This window comes from Bos grunniens, chromosome 8 (assembly GCF_055505025.1).
Source record: "Bos grunniens cultivar Pamir isolate PY7600 chromosome 8, Bosgru_T2T1.0, whole genome shotgun sequence".
NCBI lineage: Eukaryota > Metazoa > Chordata > Mammalia > Artiodactyla > Bovidae > Bos > Bos grunniens.
In genome coordinates this window covers 112,398,128-112,421,083 of record NC_141172.1, presented here as the reverse complement: position 1 = coordinate 112,421,083, position 22,956 = coordinate 112,398,128, and the positions used below count along the sequence as shown (strand labels likewise).

The 22,956-nt window shown below is 44.6% G+C and overlaps 1 protein-coding gene across 9 annotated transcripts in view; it reads right to left on the bottom strand.

Annotated features, from left to right (window-relative positions):
• Nucleotides 1-22,956, bottom strand: part of SH3YL1 (SH3 and SYLF domain containing 1) — a 61,992-nt gene that overhangs the window by 16,731 nt on the left and 22,305 nt on the right. For 3 of the 9 annotated variants that reach the window (XM_086414089.1, XM_086414092.1, XM_086414093.1), the window contains 6 exons: nt 21,405-21,518; nt 18,493-18,557; nt 10,561-10,673; nt 9,342-9,470; nt 5,360-5,531; nt 4,510-4,585 (listed from right to left, as the gene is read on the bottom strand). In XM_086414089.1, the coding sequence (XP_086270215.1) occupies nt 4,510-4,585; nt 5,360-5,531; nt 9,342-9,470; nt 10,561-10,673; nt 18,493-18,557; nt 21,405-21,518 (669 nt within the window). The remainder of the gene's footprint in view (nt 1-4,509; nt 4,586-5,359; nt 5,532-9,341; nt 9,471-10,560; nt 10,674-18,492; nt 18,558-21,404; nt 21,519-22,956) is intronic. The other 6 variants (XM_086414091.1, XM_086414094.1, XM_086414095.1 and 3 more) reach the window with 3 other exon arrangements.

The window sequence follows — 22,956 nt, the reverse complement described above, 5'->3', positions numbered from 1 at the left end:
CACATACACACTATAAAGAAAAATAGGTCTAGTTCCTGAGGCTCTGCCTCGATGAAGTAAATTTAGACAAGCTAAAGGCATAGCCAGGAATCAGTATGAGCACCATGAGTCGGGTTTCATGCTCATTTCTCACCTGGGCATGAAAACTGGGCACATGGATACAAAACACGGAGGGGGAGGGCAGGACCGGCTTTATGGCCTTGGCAGCACTTTGGCACTTAGAGTCCTTTGCCCAGAGCTTATCATATGCTGCTGACGGTTGAATAGCATGGGTTGCACTGTGTGGGTTCACTTACAAGTGGATTTTTCCTGATAACACTGGAAAATTTGTCTGAAAAAACTCAGATGAAACACACAGCCTAGAAATATCAAAAGAAATAAGGAAAAGCTAGGTGTGTCATGAATGCATGGAATTTATAGAGATACTATTCTGTTTCACCATTTGCCACTGTAGGATACACACAAATCTTTTACTAGGAGCTAAAATTTATCAAAACTGATGTACATGCACACTCACACTCTCCATTTGCAGTGGAGAGAAATGTAAACAGATGTGAAGCTGCAGTACTTAGTCATAACCATATAAATGAACGTACTTATTGTACATACACGAGTACACATACTATACCCTGGAATACTTGTGTAGCCACCCCCCTGTTGCTGTGCTGAGGTGACGAGTGTTGCAAGTAACTGCCAAAGATGCTGACCTTAATCGTCTCCATGTGACGAGCTGTCTCTGCAGTCAATTGTGTATCACTATGATAAGCTCTCTTTCATGGTTCTGGTGTATTTTTCGTTGTGTTTAAAACGACACTATAAACCTTGATTAACACCAAGGGACCCATAAAAAGTACCACTAGTGCTCCCGGAAGTGCTCCCAGGAAACAGAGAAAAGTCATTACAAGCAAAAGCCGAACTGCCTGACGTGTAGAAACAGGCCTGCAACTGCACCCGCCCGCCACTCCGACAGAAGTAAATTCAGGGCAAGAACCGCTTCTAAGAGAGAAAAGGAAATCCATGAAGTTGTTGCTGCAGCTACACCAACAGGCGCGGAAGCGCTGCACCTTCTGTGAAACCCCTTTTATCTTATCTTGCAAACGCAGCTGTTACGCGGGTGCAATAGACTCTAATAAGACGTGAGAAAAAGCAAAGTCATCATATGACAACTTAAAGCAGAAAGAAGGTGAAGGATCCAAAACTGGAGAACTAAATGCCAGCCAAGTTTGCTTTGATAATTTTAGTAAGAAGTTGGGCTTAAGTAACATCAAGATAACAGGAGAAGCAGCTTCTGCTGACCAAGAGGCAATAGCCACATCCCAGACGTCATTAAGAAAATCATTGACAAGAAAGAATATTTGCCTGAACAAGTTTCTAATGCAGATGAAACTACCCTATTCTGGGAAAACTGCAACCAAGGGCATTTATTAGTAAGGAAGAGAAGTGAGCACCAGGATTTAAGGCAGGAAGGGACAGACAAGCTCTACTCTTCCGAGCACAGGCACTGGAGTTCATGACCAGGTCTGCCCTCCTCTATAGAACTGCTAACCCCCAGCCTAGAAGGGGAACAGATAAACACAAGCTGACAACCTTTGGCTGTGCAAAAAGAAGGCCTGGATCATGACAACTCTTTTTCTTTTTTTGGTCCCTGACATCAGGAAGCACTGTGCCACTAAGGGACTGCCTTTTAAAGTTCTTTTGATATTGGACAATGCCCCTGGCCACCCAAGAACCCCACAAGTTCAGCTCCATGAGTAGACCACCAAGGGGTGTTGCTGGCCTCAAACACAACATCTCAAACCTCTATATCATCAGGACTTTTAAAGGTACTCTACACAAAGAACTGCTGATGCTGTGGAAGAGAATGCCTAGAGCGAGAACAGTATGCGAGTCTGGAAGATTACACCACTGAAGATGCCATTTCTTATAGAAAAAGCCATGAAAGCCATCACGCCTGAAACAATAAATTCCTGCTGGAGAAAACTGTTCCAGATGTCATACATGACTTCAGAGAATTTACAATAGAGCCAATCAAGGAAATCAGGAAATAGATTGCGAATACAGCAAAATAGGTGGGGGAAGGGTGGCTGTGAAGGGTCTCAAGACATGGGTCTTGGAGACTTTCAAGAGCTAATGGACACCACATCAGAGGAATTAGCAAAAGATGACTTGATGCAGATGAGAGCTCTTGAATCAGTGCCAGACAATGAGGAAAAAGATGCAGGAGCAGTGCCAGACAAACTGACACCAGACAGTCTGGTGGAGGGCTCTGCTTACTCAAGTGAGAGTGAAAGCAGCAGTCCCTCAGTCGTGTCCGACTCTCTGTGACCCCAAGGACTGCAGCCCGCCAGGCTCCTCTGCCCATGGGATTCTCCAGGCGACAATACTGGGGTGACTTGCCACGCCCTTCTCCAGGTGATCTTCCCGACCCAGGGGTCAAACCTGAGTCTCTCACATCTCCTGCATTGCCAGGCAGATTCCTTAATGCTTGAGCTACCGGGCAGCCCCTGCTTATTCAAGACTGCTTTTAAACTTCTTTTTCAACATGGATCTTGTATGATAAAAGCAAACAGTGGAAGGAGGACTGGGACCCTGTACACACATTCTTAGAGAAATGAAAAAGCAAAAAAGTCAGACAGAAATTATGATGTGTTTCCGTAAAGGGACATCGAGGGTGCCTGCCTCTCTTGCCTCTCTTCCCCCCACCCCGCCCCGCTCCACTTCTGCCACCCCTGGGGCAGCAGGACCACCCCATCCTCTTCCCCTTCCTTCTCCTCAGCCTGCTCAGCATGAAGATGAGGAGGAAGACGACCTCTGTGATGATCCACCTCCACTTAATGAATAGTAAATAATCATCATGTCATTCAGTTAACAAACTTATCTGCTGTGTATGCGCATGTCCCCCTGTGAAAATCTAATAACTGTGAGAGGTCTCTGCCATCACCAACATCGCCTAAGTGTTCACCACATAGCACAGTGTGTGCAAGGCTCGTGAAGAAGCGGAAAGGCAACCCTCACACAGGCCAAGATGAGCCACATATGATACAAAATTAACGACGTGCTAGTTTTCTCACTGTTGAGTAACTTGGCTTTCAAAGAATTACATTACTGCATAGCATGCCTCTCTCTCTCTTCTTGTAGAAACTATCAGTCTTCATCACATGTAAGTGGTTTTAAAAAAATGTATCAATGTTTCTAATATTTATTATGAATATGGCTGTAATACTGTATGCCAAAAAACTTTACAGTTCTTCATTCATCAGTATATAAGCTAAGCTACCATAAAGCAATCATATTGCTGCTTACTTTTATCAATGCATGAATCATTATATCTGTAAATGCAAATTTCTTTTTCCTATTAATTTTTTATGTTAGTATTACATATAACATTCACAGTGTTTTGTGTCACATAAGACAATATTGACATGGGTACTGACAGACAATTCATCTTGTAAACAGATGATGTAAACTTCTGGTATAAATAAATACAGTACAATATCATCAATATATTTTCATTTCCTTATACTTTTCTTAATATTTTTTCTAGTTTACTTTGTATAGGAATACAGTAGGTAACATATATGATTTATAAAATATGTGTTAATCAACTGTTTATGTTATCAGTAAGGCTTCCAGGCAGCTGTGGGCTATTAGTAAAGTTTTGGGGGAGTCAAAAGTTATATATATATATATATATTTTTGACTTTGGCAAGAGGGGTTGGTGCCTCAGACCCTTGCATTATTCGGGGGTTCGTGGTACATCTTCCTGTAATTGCAGTTACTTTTCCACATGTCATCTCTCTGCTCCTAGAGGGAAAGTTCTTTAAAGGCAGGAGATAAGTTAGCTTCATCACTGTGCTCTTAAAAGCCATAGCACAATGCCACTTGCATAATAGTTAATCATTGTATGGAACACTGCCTACTTTACTACATTGCTATTTACTGGAAGCCTCTGCACATGAAAACCAGAATTCCAAAAGTGACTGTCATAAAAATGAGTAATGGAAAGAGGAGTAAAGGCCAAAAACCTGATGCTTTATGAATTTATTCTATTTTACAACCCTGAGCTATTTAGTAACCCTAGAAAATAGGGTTTCTATTTTGTGAAACCCTGAGCTTCCAAGAATGTATGGTAAAATCAATATTCAGAAATATAAATCTATGTGTATAAGAGAAAAACAGGTTTATTGTTTCCATTTCAAATCAGCAGAATAACAGTGTTTGGAAGAGATGCAAAAAAAAAAAAAAGAAGAAGAGGAGAGAGAAAAACTTTAAAGGTAAATCTCTGTCACTGGAAAAAGCATTTTCTGAATGAGAATAAACATTTTCACAAATGACAGGAATGACAATTAGCCTCATGTGTTTAGAAGAGGCCAAGCATTTGGTTTTTTTTTTTTCTTTAATATGCATCAGTTCTTCTATTGGACTCTAAAGCTATAACTTTTGATTTCTTAATAATATTTCATAATTACTTAATTATAACTGTATTTGAATTGCAACAAAAACACTTACTTTGAGAGCCAGAACTCAGCTGTACTTGTGCAGATGATTGCTCTGGTCTTGACGATGGTTTTGGAGGCAATTTAGCCTGGGAAGAGCAGGAAAAATGCACATGATTTTAAAACTGTTTTTACTTAGGAGCATATGTACCGCCCCCGCCAGTGCATGTACATGCGAACGCTAGCCCCTGCACACATTAGCAGAGCACACACGCTGCTCCCGGCCACCCCTGGTTGAACTGGACAACAGGCGGGTGACCGCAGGGGCCGCGCTTCTGCAGCCGGAAGCATCCCTCCTCCCAGCCCCGCAACTGCGCAGCAGGAGACAGTGATGAGCCGAGCGGAGCTATGAACCCAGCGCAGGAGGCTCTCCGCGCATCAAGGCACCAGGCCGGCAGCGGTTATTAGTATTATTAATTAGTATTATAAAGGTCTATCCTCGCAGAAAGGCAATCAAAGAAAACTGCATTTCTTCCTGAAATTTGTATAGATGATTGTCAAGGTTTTATGACATTTTCCACAAGAACTGTATGCAAATGAAATTACAAGGGAGGTTTCATAGGGTGTTTAGAATCGGATACGAAGGATGTGTGTGTTAGTCGCTCAGTCCCATCTGACTCTTTGTGACCCAATGGACTGTGGCCCACCAGGCTCCTCCGTCCAAGGAAATGTCCAGGCGAGAATACTGGAGGGGTAGCCATGCCCTCCTCCAGGGGGTCTTCCCTGGGTCAAGATGGAACCCAGGCCCACCACATTGCAGGCAGATTATGGACTGAGCCACCCGGGAAGCCAATATCAAAGACAGAATAGTCTATATGAAGAAATTCTCTGCAGCTACTAAGAAAAATAGAGAAACCCAGCACCACCGAAGCCTTCTTCTGCTCCCGGGCGGCTCTTCTGGCGTTGACTCGTTGTCCTTCGCTTTCATACTTCTCAGTAAAGGAATCCAGAACTTCATACAGGTCTTCTGCTTGAGCAGGCCGTGTTATATCGCCAAATAAAATGTCGTACGCTCGAATGTCTTGACAATAAAATCTAACAGGAAACATATGAAGAACCCTTATTTTGCAGACATAGATTTTTTTCTCCCACCAGGCTCCCCCATCCCTGGGATTCTCCAGGCAAGAATACTGGAGTGGGTTGCCATTTCCTTCTCCACTCCAGTATTCTTGCCTAGCTTTTCTAGAGATGAATGCAGGACACACACCCATGTACGTTGGGGTGCTTCACTTGCCTACTGCACTTTACAGAAACCACTCTTCAAACACTAACTACCCATGTTAGGGCCCAAATTCATCCCTCTAAGCTCACCTCTAGAGGCACTGCCATAAGTGGTCTGATATTTATGTCCTTTTCCCAATAATATAAAAGCACTTCACATAAACATACATTTATACATAAAAACATATATATATCATTCATATATAAACATATATATACACATATATTAAACACTTATGGACATGTACCTACAAGCACATACATTTTTTACAGGTTTTTGCTTTACAAGTTTCTTATAAAAATGGTGCCAACCTATAGTTCCCTAAAATGTTTATTTGTAACAAAATTATCTAAGGATTTGCCTTACATGTTTGGAAGCCCTGCAGTTGATTAAAAAGTATATTTGTTTTAGTTTATCCAGGAATTAGGTGAACTTTTGTGGGAAAATCTTCCAAAGGCCTAGAATCACACATTTCTAAAAGCATTCTTCACTTAAATTTCTCAAATTAATAAAACCAGAAGTAAAAACATTTCTCTTGACTTTACAAGTTAGAGAGTTCTGCAAGCCTTGCTTTCCCCCATTCCTCCCATTTTCTGGTTGTTGAGGTCTGCACTGAACATTACTGAACGAGTGTGGGATTCCAGGTGGAAAAGCACCACAGACATGGCTCCTGCCTTCTCTCTGTCAGCCGTGAGCAGCAGGCGTTCATCTGCCGCCAGCAGGGCCAGGTCTGTCAGGGTCACTGGTGTGGGATTCCTGCCGTTTCCACGAGAAGTCCTCTCAGTCCTAGCTTTTTACCTTTTCCTGGGCAATTAGACACATTTTAGTGGAAATTTGGAAGCGCAGTTTTGGGAACTATTAGCTAGATGCCAGGTTAAAGAGGAAGTTCCTTGTTCCCTGTTAGGATACTTCCAATCTTGTATTTTTTTAGATCAAAACTGGTCTGTGAGTTATGGAAGAAAGACAAAGGCTGAGTATACCAATCGGGAGCCTCTTACAGTGATGAGCACTGCGCTTTTATTACGCTGGTACGAGAGTAACCGTGGTTTCAGACCATGAATTTTAAATCATTATGGTAGTCGTAGTAGTAGTCGCTCAGTCGTGTCCAACTCTTTGCGACCCCATGGACCCCGCCAGTCTCTTCTGTCCATGGGATTTTCCAGGCAAGAATACTGGAGTGGATTGCCATTCCCTTCTCCAGAGGATCTTCCTGATCCAGGAATCGAACCGTGGTCTCCTGCATTGCAGGAGACCTCTTAACCCTTTGAGCTACAGGGAAGACCTTAAATCATTATAAATCATTATACCTAGGTTCAAAAGCATCTTTATTATATAGGAACCATTACAATCAACACATTTTTGCCAACAAAAACTAAGTGCTTATTCCTGCAGTGTAAACTCCGTGCTTCAGGACTCAGTGAGCTCCTGGAAAGCATTTTCTGCCTCCCACTGGTTGTGGGAGAATTCTGCCTGCAGAAAGCTGTTGAGATGCTTGAAGAGCGGAAGTCAGCTGGCGAGACAGCGGGGGAGTACGGTGGATGAAGCAAAACTCTGTGGCCCTATTTGTTCACCTTCTGAAGCGGCAGTTGTGTGACAGGTGGCAGGCGTTATCACGCAGAAGAATTTGGCTCATTCTGATGACCAATGGCAGCTGCAGGTACTGCAGGTTTTGAAGCATCTCTTCAATTTGCTGAGCATACTTCTCAGAGGTAATGGTTTTGCCAGGATTCAGAAAGCTGTAGTGGATAAGATCAGCAGCAGACCACCAAGCAGTGGCCATGATCTTTTTTGGTGCAAGTTTGGCTTTGGGAAGTGCTTTGGAGCTTCTTCTCAGTCCAACAACTGAGCTGGTCATCACCAGTTGTTGAATAAAATCCTCCTTTCATCACATGTCACAATCCAATCAAGAAATGGTTCACTACTGTTGTTTAGAATAAGAGAAGACTACACTTCAAAACGATTCTTCTGATTTTTGGTCAGCTCATGAAGCACCCTGGAGAAGGCAATGGCACCCCACTCCAGTACTCTTGCCTGGAAAATCCCATGGACGGAGGAGCCTAGTAGGCTGCAGTCCATGGGGTCAAGAAGAGTTGGACACGACCGAGTGACTTCACTTTCACACACTGGAGAAGGAAATGGCAACCCACTCCAGTGTTCTCACCTGGAGAATCCCAGGGACGGTAGAGCCTGGTGGGCTGCCATCTATGGGGTCGCACAGAGTGCGACACGACTGAAGCGACTTAGCAGCAGCAGCAGCAGCATGAAGCACCCACTTATTGAGCTTTTTCACCTTTCCAATTTGCTTCAAATGCAGAATGACTGTAGAATGGTCGACATTGAATTCTTTGGCAATTTGTCATGTAGTTGTAAAAGGATTAGATTCATTGATGGCTCCCAATTGATTGTTGTCAACTTCTGATGGCCCAAGACTACGCTCCTCACCTTCAAAGCTCTCGTCTCCCTGCAAAACTTCCTGAACCACCACTGCACTGCAGGTTCATTAGCAGTTCCTGGACCAAGCGCACTGTTGGTACTGCAAGTGGTCTCTGCTACTTCACGACCCATTTTGAACTCGAATAAAAATATCACTCGAATTTGCTTTGTGTCTAAACATCATTTCCCTTATCTAAAATAAATATAAAATAAACAGCAAGTAATAAGTCATTAGCAAAAAACATAAAGGGAGAAATGAGCATTAAAATTAAGTATAACATAACCATATTTATTTAAGAATGGATTCCAATATCAAATGACAAAGTTCAACAATGTAAAACTGCTATTACTTTCACACCAACCTAATACGTTATGAGGACGGCTTCTTTCCTTCTACCTCATGAACCAGCCTCTGCCAGCTTCACACTTTTCTTCTGCAGCTCCCACGCCTCTCACCACCTTCACAGAGTTGAAGAGACTTAGGGCCTTGCTCTGGATGATGCTTTGGCTGAAGGCAATGTTGTGCTTGCTTTGGATCTTCAACCCAAATCATTAAAACTGTCTGTATCGGTGATAAGGCTGTCTGCTTTCCTATCGCTCATGCTTTCACTGGTGTGGCACCTGTCACTTCCTTCGGGAACTTCTCCTTTGCAGTCACAGCTTGGCTGACTATTCGGCACCAGAGGCCTAGCTCTCGGCCTGTCTCAGCTTTGACGTGCCTTCCTCATTAAGCTCGGGCGTTTTCAGCTCTTGGTTTAAACTAAGAGATGTGCAGCTCTTCACTTGAACACTTGGCGGTCCTTGTTAATTTCAATGTATTGTATCTAAGGGAACCGGGAGGCCTGAGAAGAGGGACAGAGCCTCAGGGAGGGGCGGTCAGAACACAGACAGGCTGACTGACTAGGTTCTCCCCTGACAGGGCGCAGCGCCTGATGTCCCAAACAACCACAACCGCAACATCCAAGGTCACAGATCGCAGACCACCAGAGCTGATGTGCTAATGAAAAAGCTTGAAATCCTGTAGGAATTACCAAAACGTGACACAGAGACGCAAAGTGAGCAGGTGCTGTTGGAAACTCGGTGCCAGCAGACTTGCCGTACGAAGGTGCTCTGTACACTCCTAAGAACCATATGAATCTGCAAAGCCTCATTTTCTTCAGATCAATTAAAATTATTTGCCTTAGACTTACTTTCGGTTAGTTTCCTTCCTCTCAATCAAACAGCTGCCTTCTAAAGATATGCCGGCGAAGAGGCCTCTTGACTTGCAGTAAGTAAAGACGGCAGCTGAGCTTCTTAGGGAGACATTTCCTTCTAAATTCCTGCAAAACAGCATCCCAGAACTGTGAGCATCTTCACCTAAATGTGGCTGTCTGACGGGCACTAACTTCCAACCCAAAAGAAGGGTCTCGCCCTAACCTACTTCTCGCCCTATGCCTACTTTATGTTTATATATTTCACTTCCTGCTGGCCTAAGCTAGGTGTGTTGAAGGTGCTTCAGAGGAAAGGACAGTTCACAGCACGACATAGTAGGCAAGATGGTTGAAGGACAAGGTGATACACGGGAAGAACACATGTTGAGCTGAGATTTTCCAACTTTGTCTTCTTTTACCAAAACAGGGAAGTGCATCTCAAGAGTAAAAGACTGTGGTTCTTTTTACTGTGAGTATTTTCATAGAACTCAGAAACATTTTTAAATGATTTTACTGACTTCTACAAACAGTCTGAGTTTAAAATATTTAATTGCTCGATTAACTCAAGATTAGTTATTCATTAATAGAGAAGGGAAAACCACAGTATTGTAAACATCACTCAGTAAAACACTTCCACTTCAGTTTTTCACAATGTAGTTTGGAAAAATGCTTTTCTTTTTTTTTTCCTGATCAATGCTACTCTTTCTCAGTTAATTAAAACTGACTTGACCTGGCTCCTTCAAAGCATATATATAAATTTTATGTTAATCCTGCATTGCTGAAAATTGAGTTTCTTTTTACATGTGTTAGTTTCAGATTTTCTCATTTTATTACACTGGCTGTGCTTTGTAAGTTTCTTATTTGTAAGCAACCTCAAACCCTCTCTGCATGTGTGTGTGCTTAGTCATGTCCGACTCTTTGGATCCCATGGACTGTAGCCCGCCAGTCTCCTCTGTCCACGGGATTCCCAGGCAAGAATACTGGAATGGGAGGCCACTTCCTCCTTCAGGGGACCTTCCTTACTCAGGGATCCTTGTCTCTCTGTCTCCTGCATTGGCAGGTGGATTCTCTACCACTGCTCCACCTGGGAAAATCCCCTGGGACATGTGTAAATCATAAATTTCTGTCATTCTAATTCAATTTTCTCTTAATGCAAAACAATATGGTTTTTAAAGTTTTTACTGTCCATAGCTGCTCAGACAGGGTTTCGAGCACTCACCTTCCCAAGGGCCCCACGGCCACTGTGAGGTTCCCGCCAAGTGTTAGGTTACCACCTTTTGCAAAAGCTTCTACTGCTCTGTCATAGTTCAAAATTATTACCAAGTCCGATACCTGAAAAGTAGAGCCATGTATTTTAAAATAATCCCGCCTGTACATCATTTAAAATATGTTTGTTACAACTCAAACACGCAGTATGTAATGCAGCAAGAATTTCAGTGTGGTCAAAGGAAGAGCACAGAAACAGAGTCGCGCTTTACTTTCAGCTGAGGACTTAAGCAGCCCCCTTCCCCCAGGTAAAGAGAGGGGCCGCCACCCACCGGGGGCCCCAGGGGCCGCTCCAGCTTCTCCACAGCCTCGTGGGTGAGTGAGGCCGGGTGGGCTGTCCTAGTGACCGGCTCACACTCAGGTAGGTGTGAAAGGTCAAAGGACTTTCTCAAACTAAACACTCGGCGAAGGCTGAGCCGGAGAATGGGAGTGAGGAGCAGGCCGGAAGGTCGGGGGTCCGAGGTCTGGATCCCACCCACGACCCCACCCCACCCCGCACAGACCTGCAAGATGTCAGGAGGAAGACTTGTTGCCACTAGCTGTGCCTATCACCACGTTAGTCTCCAAGTACAATACAAGCGAAGCTGGAGGGAGAACACGCCCGGGGGGTGTATTCTTCAGACTCTGGGGCAGGACCGCCAGGAGGGCTGACAGGGTCCCAGGGCCGTTGCGGGTACCTTTGGCCTTTTCATACTTAAAGTCCACAAGAGGACCCACCCCCTGAGCTACGTGCCCAGAAAACAGGTCAAGTGCCCAGAAAGCAGAAGGCAGGAGGGCTTAGCTGGATATCTGGGCTCAAAATGAAAACCATCTGGGTGATAACTCCTCTTATGCCCCCTGCACACTGTATGTGTGTGTGCGTGTTAGTCGCTCACTTGTCCGACTCTTTGCGACCCCCTGGACTGTAGCCTGCCAGGTTCCTTCGTCCGTGGAATTCTCCAGGCAGGAATACTGGAGTGGGTTGCCATTTCCTTCTCCAGCACATTGCATGACCTTGGGCAAATTGAGCAGTTCAGAGCCTCAGTCTCCTTCTCTGTAAAATGGGTATAATAGTAGTTCCCACATTTATAAGTACATGCATTGGAGAAGGAAATGGCAACCCACTCCAGTGTTCTTGCCTGGAGAATCCCAGGGACGGAGGAGCGTGGTGGGCTTCCGTCTATGGGGTCGCACAGAGTCGGACACGACTGAAGCGACTTGCAGCAGCAGCAGTACTCACATAGGCATGTGCATTGTTGTTGTTCAGCCACTAAATTGTGTCCGACTCTTGGCGACCACATGGACTGCAGCATGCTAGGCTCCCCTGTCCTCCACCGTCTCCCTGCTGCTGCTGCTAAGTCGCTTCAGTCGTGTCCGACTCTGTGCGACCCCACAGACGGCAGCCCACCAGGCTTCCCTGTCCCTGGGATTCTCCAGGCGAGAACACTGGAGTGGGTTGCCATTTCCTTCTCCAATGCATGAAAGTGAAAAGTCAAAGTGAAGTTGTTCAGTCCTGTCTGACTCTTCGCAACCCCATGGACTGCAGCCTACCAGGCTCCTCCGTCCATGGGATTTTCTAGGCAAAAGTACTGGAGTGGGGTGCCATTGCCTTCTCCGTCTGTCTCCCTGAGTTTGCTCAAATTTATGTCCACTGAATCGGTGATGCTGTTTAACCATCTCATCCTGTGCCACCCCCTTCTCCTTTTGCCTTCAGTCTTTCCCAGCATCAGAGTCATTTCCACTGAGTTGGCTCTTCTGCATGTATATATGTGCATGCACAGACACAGTTGTTTGAAAGATGAATTAAAATAATTTGTAAAGCCTGGCATATTCACTACATCTCAATAAAATATGCAAAGGCCAAGTAAATTAATGCTTAAAAGATGAGTTCATTTATATTGTTCTTTACACTTTTCAAGTAGATGTCTTCATCTGACAGAAGAATCCAATTATTATCAAATGTGATTGCACTTGGAAGGGCCTAGTAGAATTCCTGATACAGTTTAATTTGAATCACTTCATGAAAAAGTACACTCAGGTCTGAAGGACAGAGTAAATATGCCAGCTAACTGACCCATGCAAAACATACCACTGACTCATATCAATTGTTATTTCTACTTTATATAAGAACAATTCTGAGGATCATGTTGTTTAATGATATAGAATTATTTAGCATTTCTCATGCAAAGTTAAGCAATTTTGCCAATGATTGTATCACCAAATCGTACATACTTTTTAAGATGACATACATGAAACTACTTTGCATAGTGCTTAGTGTATGCACACTTCAAACTACGTCTCCAGTCATGACATTGTAGGTGCTCTAGTGATTACGTCTCCTTCTGCTTGGTACACCTTAGTAAAGTAAGGCACAACTCTGAGTCAATAAAGAAGATAAATTAATCCTTTATGTCCAATCTCAATTCAGTTCTCCTGGAATAAGAGTAAGATAATCCTGTGTTCTTCGGTGACACGACCAGTTAGACAGAGAGCCCGCTCCAAAGCCCCACAGTTTGAAGAACAGCAGCAGTGTCAATGGCTCTCCACTTATTTCCACAGCTTAGAACGAAAAGCAGGACAGGTTTCCTGAAAGAAAACCGGAGCAGTGGCGCTCATAAGCCATATAAGACCGACAGCTGAGAATCTGACAAGGGCTTCCTAAGAAGTTTGAATTAAGATACAATGAACTTGTAAATAAAATGAAAGTTTTATAATTAAATCCAATTCTTAAACAAGAATTTTAAAAAATCACTATCATGCAGGAAAAGCTAGGGAAAAGTGTTCTCAGGAGCCACTGGCCACAGCTCCCCGACCCCCTGCCCCACACACCCTGCCCTCTGCCCTCAGTCGTTTACCCACCGAGGACCTGAGTCCCTGACACTGCGGTCCTGATGAAGCCCCACATCCAGGCAACCTGGTGAGAAAGCCCAGGGCTCCTCCTGTGGTTCTGGTGAGACCTGCCCCCACCTCCTCCACCCTCTGCAGAAGCTCAGACGGTCTTTTTTTCCATCTGTCCAGCCATTCTGCTCGGGAGTCTGCCCCACTCCCCTGGAAAGCCTTCTCTTGTGGGTGACAAGCTTCACACTCTCACTCAGGGGCATCATCAGCCTCAACATCCAAGCCAAACTTGAGAGGCTCCCAGCGCCTCTCACTCCTCACACCAACAGATCCTCTCCTGCACAGCAACCTTAGGGGACTTAGACACTGAACTCTGATCTCTAACAGTAGCTTCTCAGCTTAAGCCTAGATCTAGCCTTTCTCATTATTAAAGTAAAAGAGTTCATCCAAATTCTCCTGGAAAAGACTGAGCCATTTTTCTCGCATTACAGTCTGGGGCGAGGCTGATCAGACTCCATGGCCCAGTGTGGATTCTGGGTTTGGTGAACGACAAACAATGGGATAATCCGCAGTATTGGGGTTTTCAGAGCTTTGCCCTCTGCTATAATTGTCCTGGAAAGAAAATATTAGTAGCATTTAAACTAGATCTTAGCATTGTCTTTCCTGACTCCACTTTTAAAACTTTTGTTTGTTGTTGCTGTGTTTGGTGGGTTGTGTAAGTTCTTCAACCTTGGGAATTCTCAGCAGTTGTCTCAAGTGGACCAGTGCCAGACTGAATATTTAACTAATGTCCAAGCTAATAAAGGCCAACAAATCCTGTCAAAACATGACAGTCCTATGAAGGACTTCATAGCCTCAGCCTGGCCTAGATTCCAAAGCAGAGATAAATCTAGACTTCCTGGTGGTCAAATCCACATTTCCACATGTATGAAAGGGGTCACCACCTGTGGGAGGCAGCATGGAGGGCGGAAACTCACTGGGGTCCAGGGCTCAGGAGAGGGGTCTGGTCACACGAAGGGGCAGCACCGGCTCCTCCAGCCCTGCACCCAGCACTCAGCCACGTTCACACTGACAGGTGGTGACAGCCGCCATCCCCAGACACCAGCTGGGTTCGCTTCTGTTGTAGGACTCGCCTCCTCTCCCTGTCATCAGACCATGGTGAGTTTACCAGGGATGACAGCCTTGCCCAGACGCTTCCCCTTCTCCGTCTGCTTCCCTGGGCCCCTTACAGTACCCCCAAGAACACTTGCTCAGTAAATCACCTGTGCCCCGAGTCTTGTCTCAAGCTCTGTCTCCAGGGAAACCAATCAGAGACAACCACACACCACCTCTGCATGGTGCTGAGCATCTCTCGGTACTGAAATACCCTCACGCACCCTGCCTACCTCGCATGTGCCCTCAAATCCACAGCGTATTACAGGGTCGGCAGTTACAGGCAAGACCAGATGGGGCACCGGAAGCAGCCCTTGAACCAAGCACACAGGGCTCGATGTCTCTGAGCCTCCCTCTCCTTGCCTGTGAAAGGCAGCCAGACGAGATGTCTCATGAGGGAACCAGGACCCAGGGTTGCAGACAACTCATAACTGTGTTTGGGGCTAGAGGCCTCCCTCTGAATAACCAGCCTGTCACTCTCTGGCTGTGGAGGGGTCATGTAACTCAGTTATCTACACAATGACATCCTTCATGACATGGTGTGGAAATGATTCTGTAAGAAGACATGTGAGCGTTTTATGAGACTATTAACCATTATTGCTAACTATTCCACTCTAAAACAGAATGGCAGATAATTAAAGTATTCAACAAATAGTTGATACTCTGAACCACTAACCCCAGTGCTTTAAAGAAACAGACTTATTTTGTGTGTCTACTTGTGGCTGATACTTAGTCAGTCTAAGGACATAGGTACGAAGGACTCACAATTCAGATAAGGGCCAGACAAGAAACTCTCCAGGCTGGAGTGTGTGTCAAGCACTCCATCTCATTAACAGCAAGTGTCTGGTGGAAGAAGAACACCAGAGAGAGGACCAGGAAGCCCAGGGGGCTGCAGACTCTGGGGTGTGGATCTTCAGCACCATTGGCCATGGCTCTGCTGCATTTCACTGGGACCAGAGCTGGGCTAACAAGAGCATCCAGGAGCAGGAGCTCTGTGGGCTCGTGGCCAACAACCCACCAGCTTCCTCACTCATCCTGCTTCAGGGGTGTGCCCGGAAGGGAAACACACTCCCGTCCAGGTCTGAGATGCTTCCTGGGGGACCAGCTCGGCCTCTTCCTAGCACTGAGGAAGTGCTTTCACTTAGCACTGAAAAGTGACTGATGACTCTAACCTTACAGCTGTGCTTGGGGAGGCAAAGCCGGGTCATATCCAAGAGGCACAAACTCCTAGGACAGTCTGATCTCTACTTGAAGTGGATATTTTTCAAAGTTAGTATGTATTTTCCATGTACAGTATTTAAATAGAATTCTAGAGTTAATTTCTATACAGACACAAGGGTAAGCTGTGTTCAAAGTTTCCACAGTTCAGTCTCTCAGTCGTGTCCAACTCTTTGTGACCCCATGGACTGCAGAACAAAAGGCTTCCCTGTCCATCACCAACTCCTGAAGCTTGCTCAAACTCATGTCCATCGAGTCGGTGATGCCATCCAACCATCGCATTCCTCTGTTGTCCCCTTCTCCTCCTGCCCTCAGTCTTTCCCAGCATCAGGGTCTTTTCAAATGAGTCAGCTCTTCCCATCAGGTGGCCAAAGTATTGGAACTTCAGCTTCAGCATCAGTCTTTCCAATGAATATTCAGGACTGATTTCCTTTAGGATTGACTGGTTTGATCTCCTTGCAGTCCAAGGGAGTCTCAACACCACAGTTCAAAAGCATCAATTCTTCAGTGTTCAGCTTTCATTATAGTCCAGCTCTCACATCAATACATGATGACTGGAAAAACCATAGCTTTGACTAGATGAACCTTTGTCAGCAAAGCAACGTCTCTGCTTTTCGGTCATAACTTTTCTTCCAAGGAACAAGCGTCTTTTAATTTCATGGCTGCAGTCACCATCTGTAGTGATTTTGGAGCCCAAGAAAATAAAGTCTCTCACTGGTTCCATTGTTTCCCCGTCTGTTTGCCATTAAGTGATGGGACCAGATGCCATGATCTTTGTTTTCTGAATGTTGAGTTTTAAGCCAACTTTTTCACTCTCCTCTTTCACTTTCATCAAGAGGCTCTTTAGTTCTTCTTCACTTTCTTCCATAACGGTGGTATCATCTGCATATCTGAGGTTACTGATATTTCTCTCGGCAATCTTGATTCCAGTTTGTGCTTCATCCAGCCTGGCATTTCGCATGATGTACTCTGCATATATGTTAAATAAGCAGGATGCCAATATACAGCTTTGATGTACTCATTTCCCGATTTGGAGCCAGTCTATTGTTCTATGTCCAGCTCTAACTGTTGCTTCGTGACCTGCATACAGATTTCCCAGTAGGCAGGTCAGGTCGTCTGGTATTCCCATCTCTTTAAGAATTTTCCACAGTTTGTTGTGATGCACACAGTCAAAGGCTTTGGTGTCATCAATAAAGCAGAAGTAGATGTTTTTTAGGAACTCTCTTGTTTTTTTTGATGATCCAGTGGATGTTGGCAATTTGATCTCTGGTTCCTCTGTATAGTCGATGGAATTCTCCAGGCCAGAATACTGGAGTGGGTAGCCATCCCCTTCTCCAGGGGATCTTCCCAACCTAGGGATTGAAGCCAGGTCTCCTGCATTACAGGCAGATTCTTTACCATCTGAGCCACCAGGGAAGCCCCAAATTTCCCAAAGATAGCAAATATAAGTAAATGTTATTTGAGATGGAGCCCCAAAATCTGGGGTCAGAGGGCAGTGACAACAGGGACATTCGGGTACAGTGCCAGGAGGTGTGAGCAGGGGTGCACGACAGATGCTGAAAACACACTTTGCGTACGAGCACCGCGTTGCTGAAGGCTATGACTTCACTGAAAGGGCTTCCCTGATGGCTCAGACGGTAAAGCGTCTGCCTGCAATGCTGGAGACCTGGGTTCATTGAATATACAACAAAAAAGCAGTCGTAATAGCAAAACTAAAATATGTTCCTCTTTTTATGATACAGATTTATGCAGCAGCAAGTAAAGGTCAAATAAAAATGAAAAAACAAAAACAAAACAGAAGTGGAAATAATTCCTCGTGTGTGGGTTCTAAGTCGCTTCAGTCATGTTCGACACTTTGTGACTCCATGGACTGCAGCCTGCCAGGTCCTCTCTCCACGGGATTCTCCAGGCAAGAACGCTGGAGCAGGCTGTCATTCCCTTCTCAGGAGATCTTCCTGACCCAGGGACTGAGCCCGCGCCTCTTATGTGTAACCAGTACTGGAGGCAGGCTCTTCACCAGCACCACCTGGGAAGCCCAGGGGCAGAAGAACAAATGCATAAAAGCAGAGCTTAGAAAGACACTGGCTGCAATTTGGGAAGAAAAGGATTCGGGAACATTAGGAGCTGTGATTTACCATCACTAGCAGTAAAACAACAGATGAAAGGTTAACATCATGCAGATGCTTGCTGACGGAGAGACCTCTGAAAAGGCGTGTGTACTGCTGTAATTTCTAGTCCATTTGACAGAAACCATAATTAGAGCAAAGTTACAAAATGAAATAATACAAAGACAATTCGTACTTTAAAAATTTGAAGTAATTTGAACATTAGTAGTAACACAAACTGGATTTTGCCACAATGATGATACATAACGTTAAGCTGTTTGCACCCACGACTGCAATCAGAAGCCAGAAGCTGCCAATTAAATTTTGTCAGATCTGAGAATAACTGCTCTTCAGATGTGCTAAAGATGGGAACACATGAGATGGTAAATGGAAGAAACGCTGCAGCCAAGGAAAGAAAAAGAGACAAATGATAAACATTACATAGTTTTAGGCAGAGATTCAAGAAAATAAAGGGGAACAATTGCGGCAGGTGGTAAAACAAGAACAGCAGGAAATCTCAAACCCCTCATCTTTCACGTATCAGCTGCTTCTAGAGACTAAGGCAACTGTACATACACACAGCACTCACTCACCTCTATTCCTAGTTCAAATCCGCCACCAAGCCCAGCTATCCCGATGGCTGAAGGCGCAGACCATTCTAATAGAAATAAACAAGCAATTACTCTAACAATAAAACTCCTTGGCATATAAATATAGAGAGGAAAAATGCTAAAATGTGAATGAACAGTATTTATTTTTAAAATAATGAGACTTTGGCATTTTTGCCTATGTTTTTAAATGTTCTTTAATAAACATATATAATTTTTTAAGTTAAAAATGTTTGAAAGGTGTTAGATATGTATTATGAGCCTCATAGACTTACAAGTCTATGTTTTCCAATCTTTCCCTATAAATATGCATAATACCAAACTACTGAATTCTCACTGATTAACTATACATAGCATTTGATAGTTTCATCACTATTTATAATGTTTTGCAAAATAATTGAACTGGAATTCTAGTCTTTAGTTAGAACTTTATCATAGATATGAGAGCAAAAGGATTCAAAACAGTGTTATAATCACTTCTAAGGGTAACATAATACTAAACTGTTTCTACTGTAAGTCTCTGAGGGCAAAAACCGGTTTTGACACCCTTTGTGCCTAGTAGAAGCACAATAAACAGATAATCAATTCAAGATTAAGAAAATTCTAACAAGATACATAACCTGACATTTGGAAGCTCAGTAAAATAACTCCATTTGCCATGATATGGTACATTTCAGGACTATTTGTGCATATTTCCTGATGTAGACACAATTATGTTAGACAAGTCTAGAGAAAAGTAACCGGGGGGATGGGGGTGATCTTGCTGGAGCACTTCAGGAAGACGCTCCATAGCATCCTTGCTGTCAGATACCTCAGATGACAGGCTGGTGCCTGAATGCATCCAGAACTCATCTGTCTGGGCTTAGGGGGGGGTTGACTATAGAAATTAATGTCTTGTAACCCCAAAGTTGTTTTCCACTTCCTCTGTTAGGGACTGTCCCTGTTTAAAGACCACCCACCTGGCCAGGATCCAGGGATATGCTTGCCTTACTGGCTGGCTTTTGAAATACTCTCTGCGGAGTGACCATCAGCTAATTGGGAAGATGGGAGAGAGAAACTTGGGTACTTAAACTAGTTGGTGGGTCCCCCTGAGGTTCTGAGAGGAGCCCCAGGGTGGATAGCTCCTCCCCTTTTCTGACAGGCACCTGTCCACCACAGCGCTGACCTGCAGGGCAAGATGGGGGAGTTCTTGCAAACCTGGAGCCTAACAGTGGACTCAATTTGAATGTGCCTACTTGTCTGGTTGTACTGCTGAGAATCTGCCTATGAAAATTTGGGTAACGCGTGTCCTCCTGAGAAAAAGAGAATTTTGTCATTTTGGTTTCATAGGAAGTCTGGAGCTATGAAATCTGAAGTACAAACTCGCAGGCAAACTCTCATTTACCGTGGGGACACTTCACAGGGGATAGTAAGTCCCACTGACACATGTTCCAGAGCTGTGCACCCCACAAATGCCCAGATTTATCTACTGCAAGTGGATGGCCCATGTTCTCTCAGCAGAAAATTAAATTACTGACACTAAAAAGAGCTATGAACAGAAGTGAAGTGAAAGTCGCTCAGTTGTGTCCAACTCTTTGCGACCCCGTGGACTATATAGTCCATGGAATTCTCCAGGCCAGAATTCTAGAGTGGGTAACCTTTCCCTTCTCCAGGGGATCTTCCCAACCCAGGGATCAAACCCAGGCCTCCCACACTGCAGGGGGATTCTTTACCAGCTGAGCCACAAGGGAAGCCTGACACATTAACACATTAACAGAAAAAAATGTGTTCAATTATATAACTGAACAGCTAATGTTAAATTCATGTAATAAGGCTGTTAGATGGTTATGACACACCTGGTGGTGGTTTAGTCACTAAATCATGTCTGATTCTTGCGGCCCCATGGACTATAGCCTGCCAGGTTTCTCTGTCTGAGGGATTCTCCAGGCAAGAATACTGGAGTTGCCATTTCCTTCTCCAGGGGGTCTTCCCAACCCAGGAATTGAACCCTGGTCCCCTGCACTGCAGGCAGATTCTTTACCAACTGAGTCACGAAGGAAGCCCCTACACATTGCTGCTGCTGCTAAGTCGCTTCAGTCGTGTCCCACTCTGTGCGACCCCATAGACGGCAGCCCACCAGGCTCCCCCGTCCCTGGGATTCTTCAGGCAAGAACACTGGAGTGGGTTGCCATTTCCTTCTCCAATGCATGAAAGGGAAAAGTGAAAGTGAAGTCGCTGAGTCTTGTCCGACTCTTATTGACCCCATGGACTGCAGCCTACCAGGCTCCTCCATCCATGGGATTTTCCAGGCAAGAGTACTGGAGTGGGGTGCCATTGCCTTCTCCGGCCCCTACACACACCTACACACATTTCAAATATGATAAATGTTGGTTCTTGAGATTCAAGGCAAATGTATTTTGATGTCATGTCTGAAAAATCAGGTATTAGATTTCACACCAGAAAGTAAAGCCAAATTATACTAATCTTGATATGATTCTGCCCTGGGGATGGATATTCTTTAAAATGTTTCCGTTTTTAAGGTCTCCTACAGGAAAAATGGGGTAAAAGCTTACAAATGGTCTTTCACCTTATCAGCTTCCATAAAACATTAGAAAACAGTACCCTGAAGCTGAGGAATAAGAATGCATATTTGACAAGAGAAATATAATGTCAACGTTTAGTATTTGCTCCACGGAAGGACGAGAAAATACGCAAAGGCGGGGGAGCACCTTCTGGTGTTCTGAGAGGCTCCCGGGCTGGCCGGCTAACAGAAAACCCCCCGGGAGCCGCCCAAGGGAGGCGGTGCCGGTGGAGCCACAAAGCCTGCCTCCCTCCCTGGGACGCAGCTCACAGCGGAAACGGAACACAAGCGTGGAGGGGGGCTCTCCGCTCCTCCCGGTGAAGAGCCGCTGACTTACTTCCGTCTGGAAGGCGCGCCAGCACGATCCCGCTGCCTCCTCTCGCCGTGACCAGAAAGCCAGCCTTCATCACCGACAGGATCGCGAGGCCCTTGGCTTTGGCGATGACGTGCGCTGCAAAAGATGAGGGCAGGGTGCACCCCGACGGGTCAGACCTGGGCACGGAGCTGTGCTTCCCGGACCCGGGCCCCCCGGTAACTGAGGACAATCCACCCCAGGAGAGCCTGAAGCCTTTGGTGGCCCTAACCCGACAGGAGAGGTGCTCAGAAATTCTGCGATGGCCACAAGAAATGAGAGCCTGGAATTGTGCTGATGTCTAGCAGCAGGGGAAATAATTTGGAGATTTCAATTTAGAACGTAATGTATAATTTTCAAATTTATTCAAAGAAATTAAGATCTACAGAGTATTAAGGAGAAACTTAAACAGTGACTGATACGCCGTGTGTGTGGCAGAGTGTTTGAGCTTAAAGCCACATCACTGAGCTCACCTGCTAATAATATGAAAATCTGGATTCAAAACCAGAAAAATTTAATGATTTTGCCACTTAAAAAAGGCTTTTAACTTTACAAAATGATTTGATCAGTATTTGAATAACACATAACTACCAAAGCACTGAAAATATAATTCCATTTACAAAATATTGGTTTATTCACATTTCAGGGAAGTTCTTTCCATAAAAGCAAGGTTATTAACATAGGTCCCACTAAACACAGTGTCTCACTATTTGGTGGATTTATTTACACAATAGTACATCTTTCAAATAACAAAGGAAGCCTTAAGACTGAAATTATTCTTGGAACCCAATACTACTTTTAAGGTAGTTTATCATCATTTTAGTCATATATTATTTTGAAGAAGTCAAACCAAATAGTGTACTCAAATACACACAAAAGACTTTGTATGTATCCTTCAGTCCTTAGGAGACACTAAATTTCGAATACAATTATGCATACCATTTCAAAATTTAAATTAACAATAGACCCTCAGAGATGATTCAACCAAAGGCACCAGGAGGGTGACACACAGACTGTCTGCAGCTGCTGGTCCTGAACCAGGGTCAGAAGTAATGCTGTTCAGAGGGCGGCCTGCTGAGGTGCCTGAGCTCCATTTCTAAGGGGTGTAACAAGGCGATGATGACGGACAGCTTCGTTACAGCCAGGAGCCTTGTTTATACAGCACAACTGGCAGGCCATCCTCAACACCGCACAGGCGTTCCCACTGCTTTTACAGTGAGCTCCGCCTCTGTTCAGAAACATTAAACAGAACCAAAGTAGATTTCTTTAATGTACACATTTCAAATGTCAGGTGTGTTTTTAATATCTTATCCACCCAAGTTCAGGGACAGTAAACTACCAACAATTGCTAAATAATTGTCCAGTTAGCTCTTCATTTGTAACAAGGATGGATCGATTGCAAATTTACTCTCTAAATTCAGTCTCACATCTCAGAGCCCTTACACCAGAAAACTGTGAACTCACAGCCAAGGAGGCATAAAGGGCTGGGCATTCTGTTTTAGAATGCTTTGAGACTTCATCTCCTGTTCTGTAACAG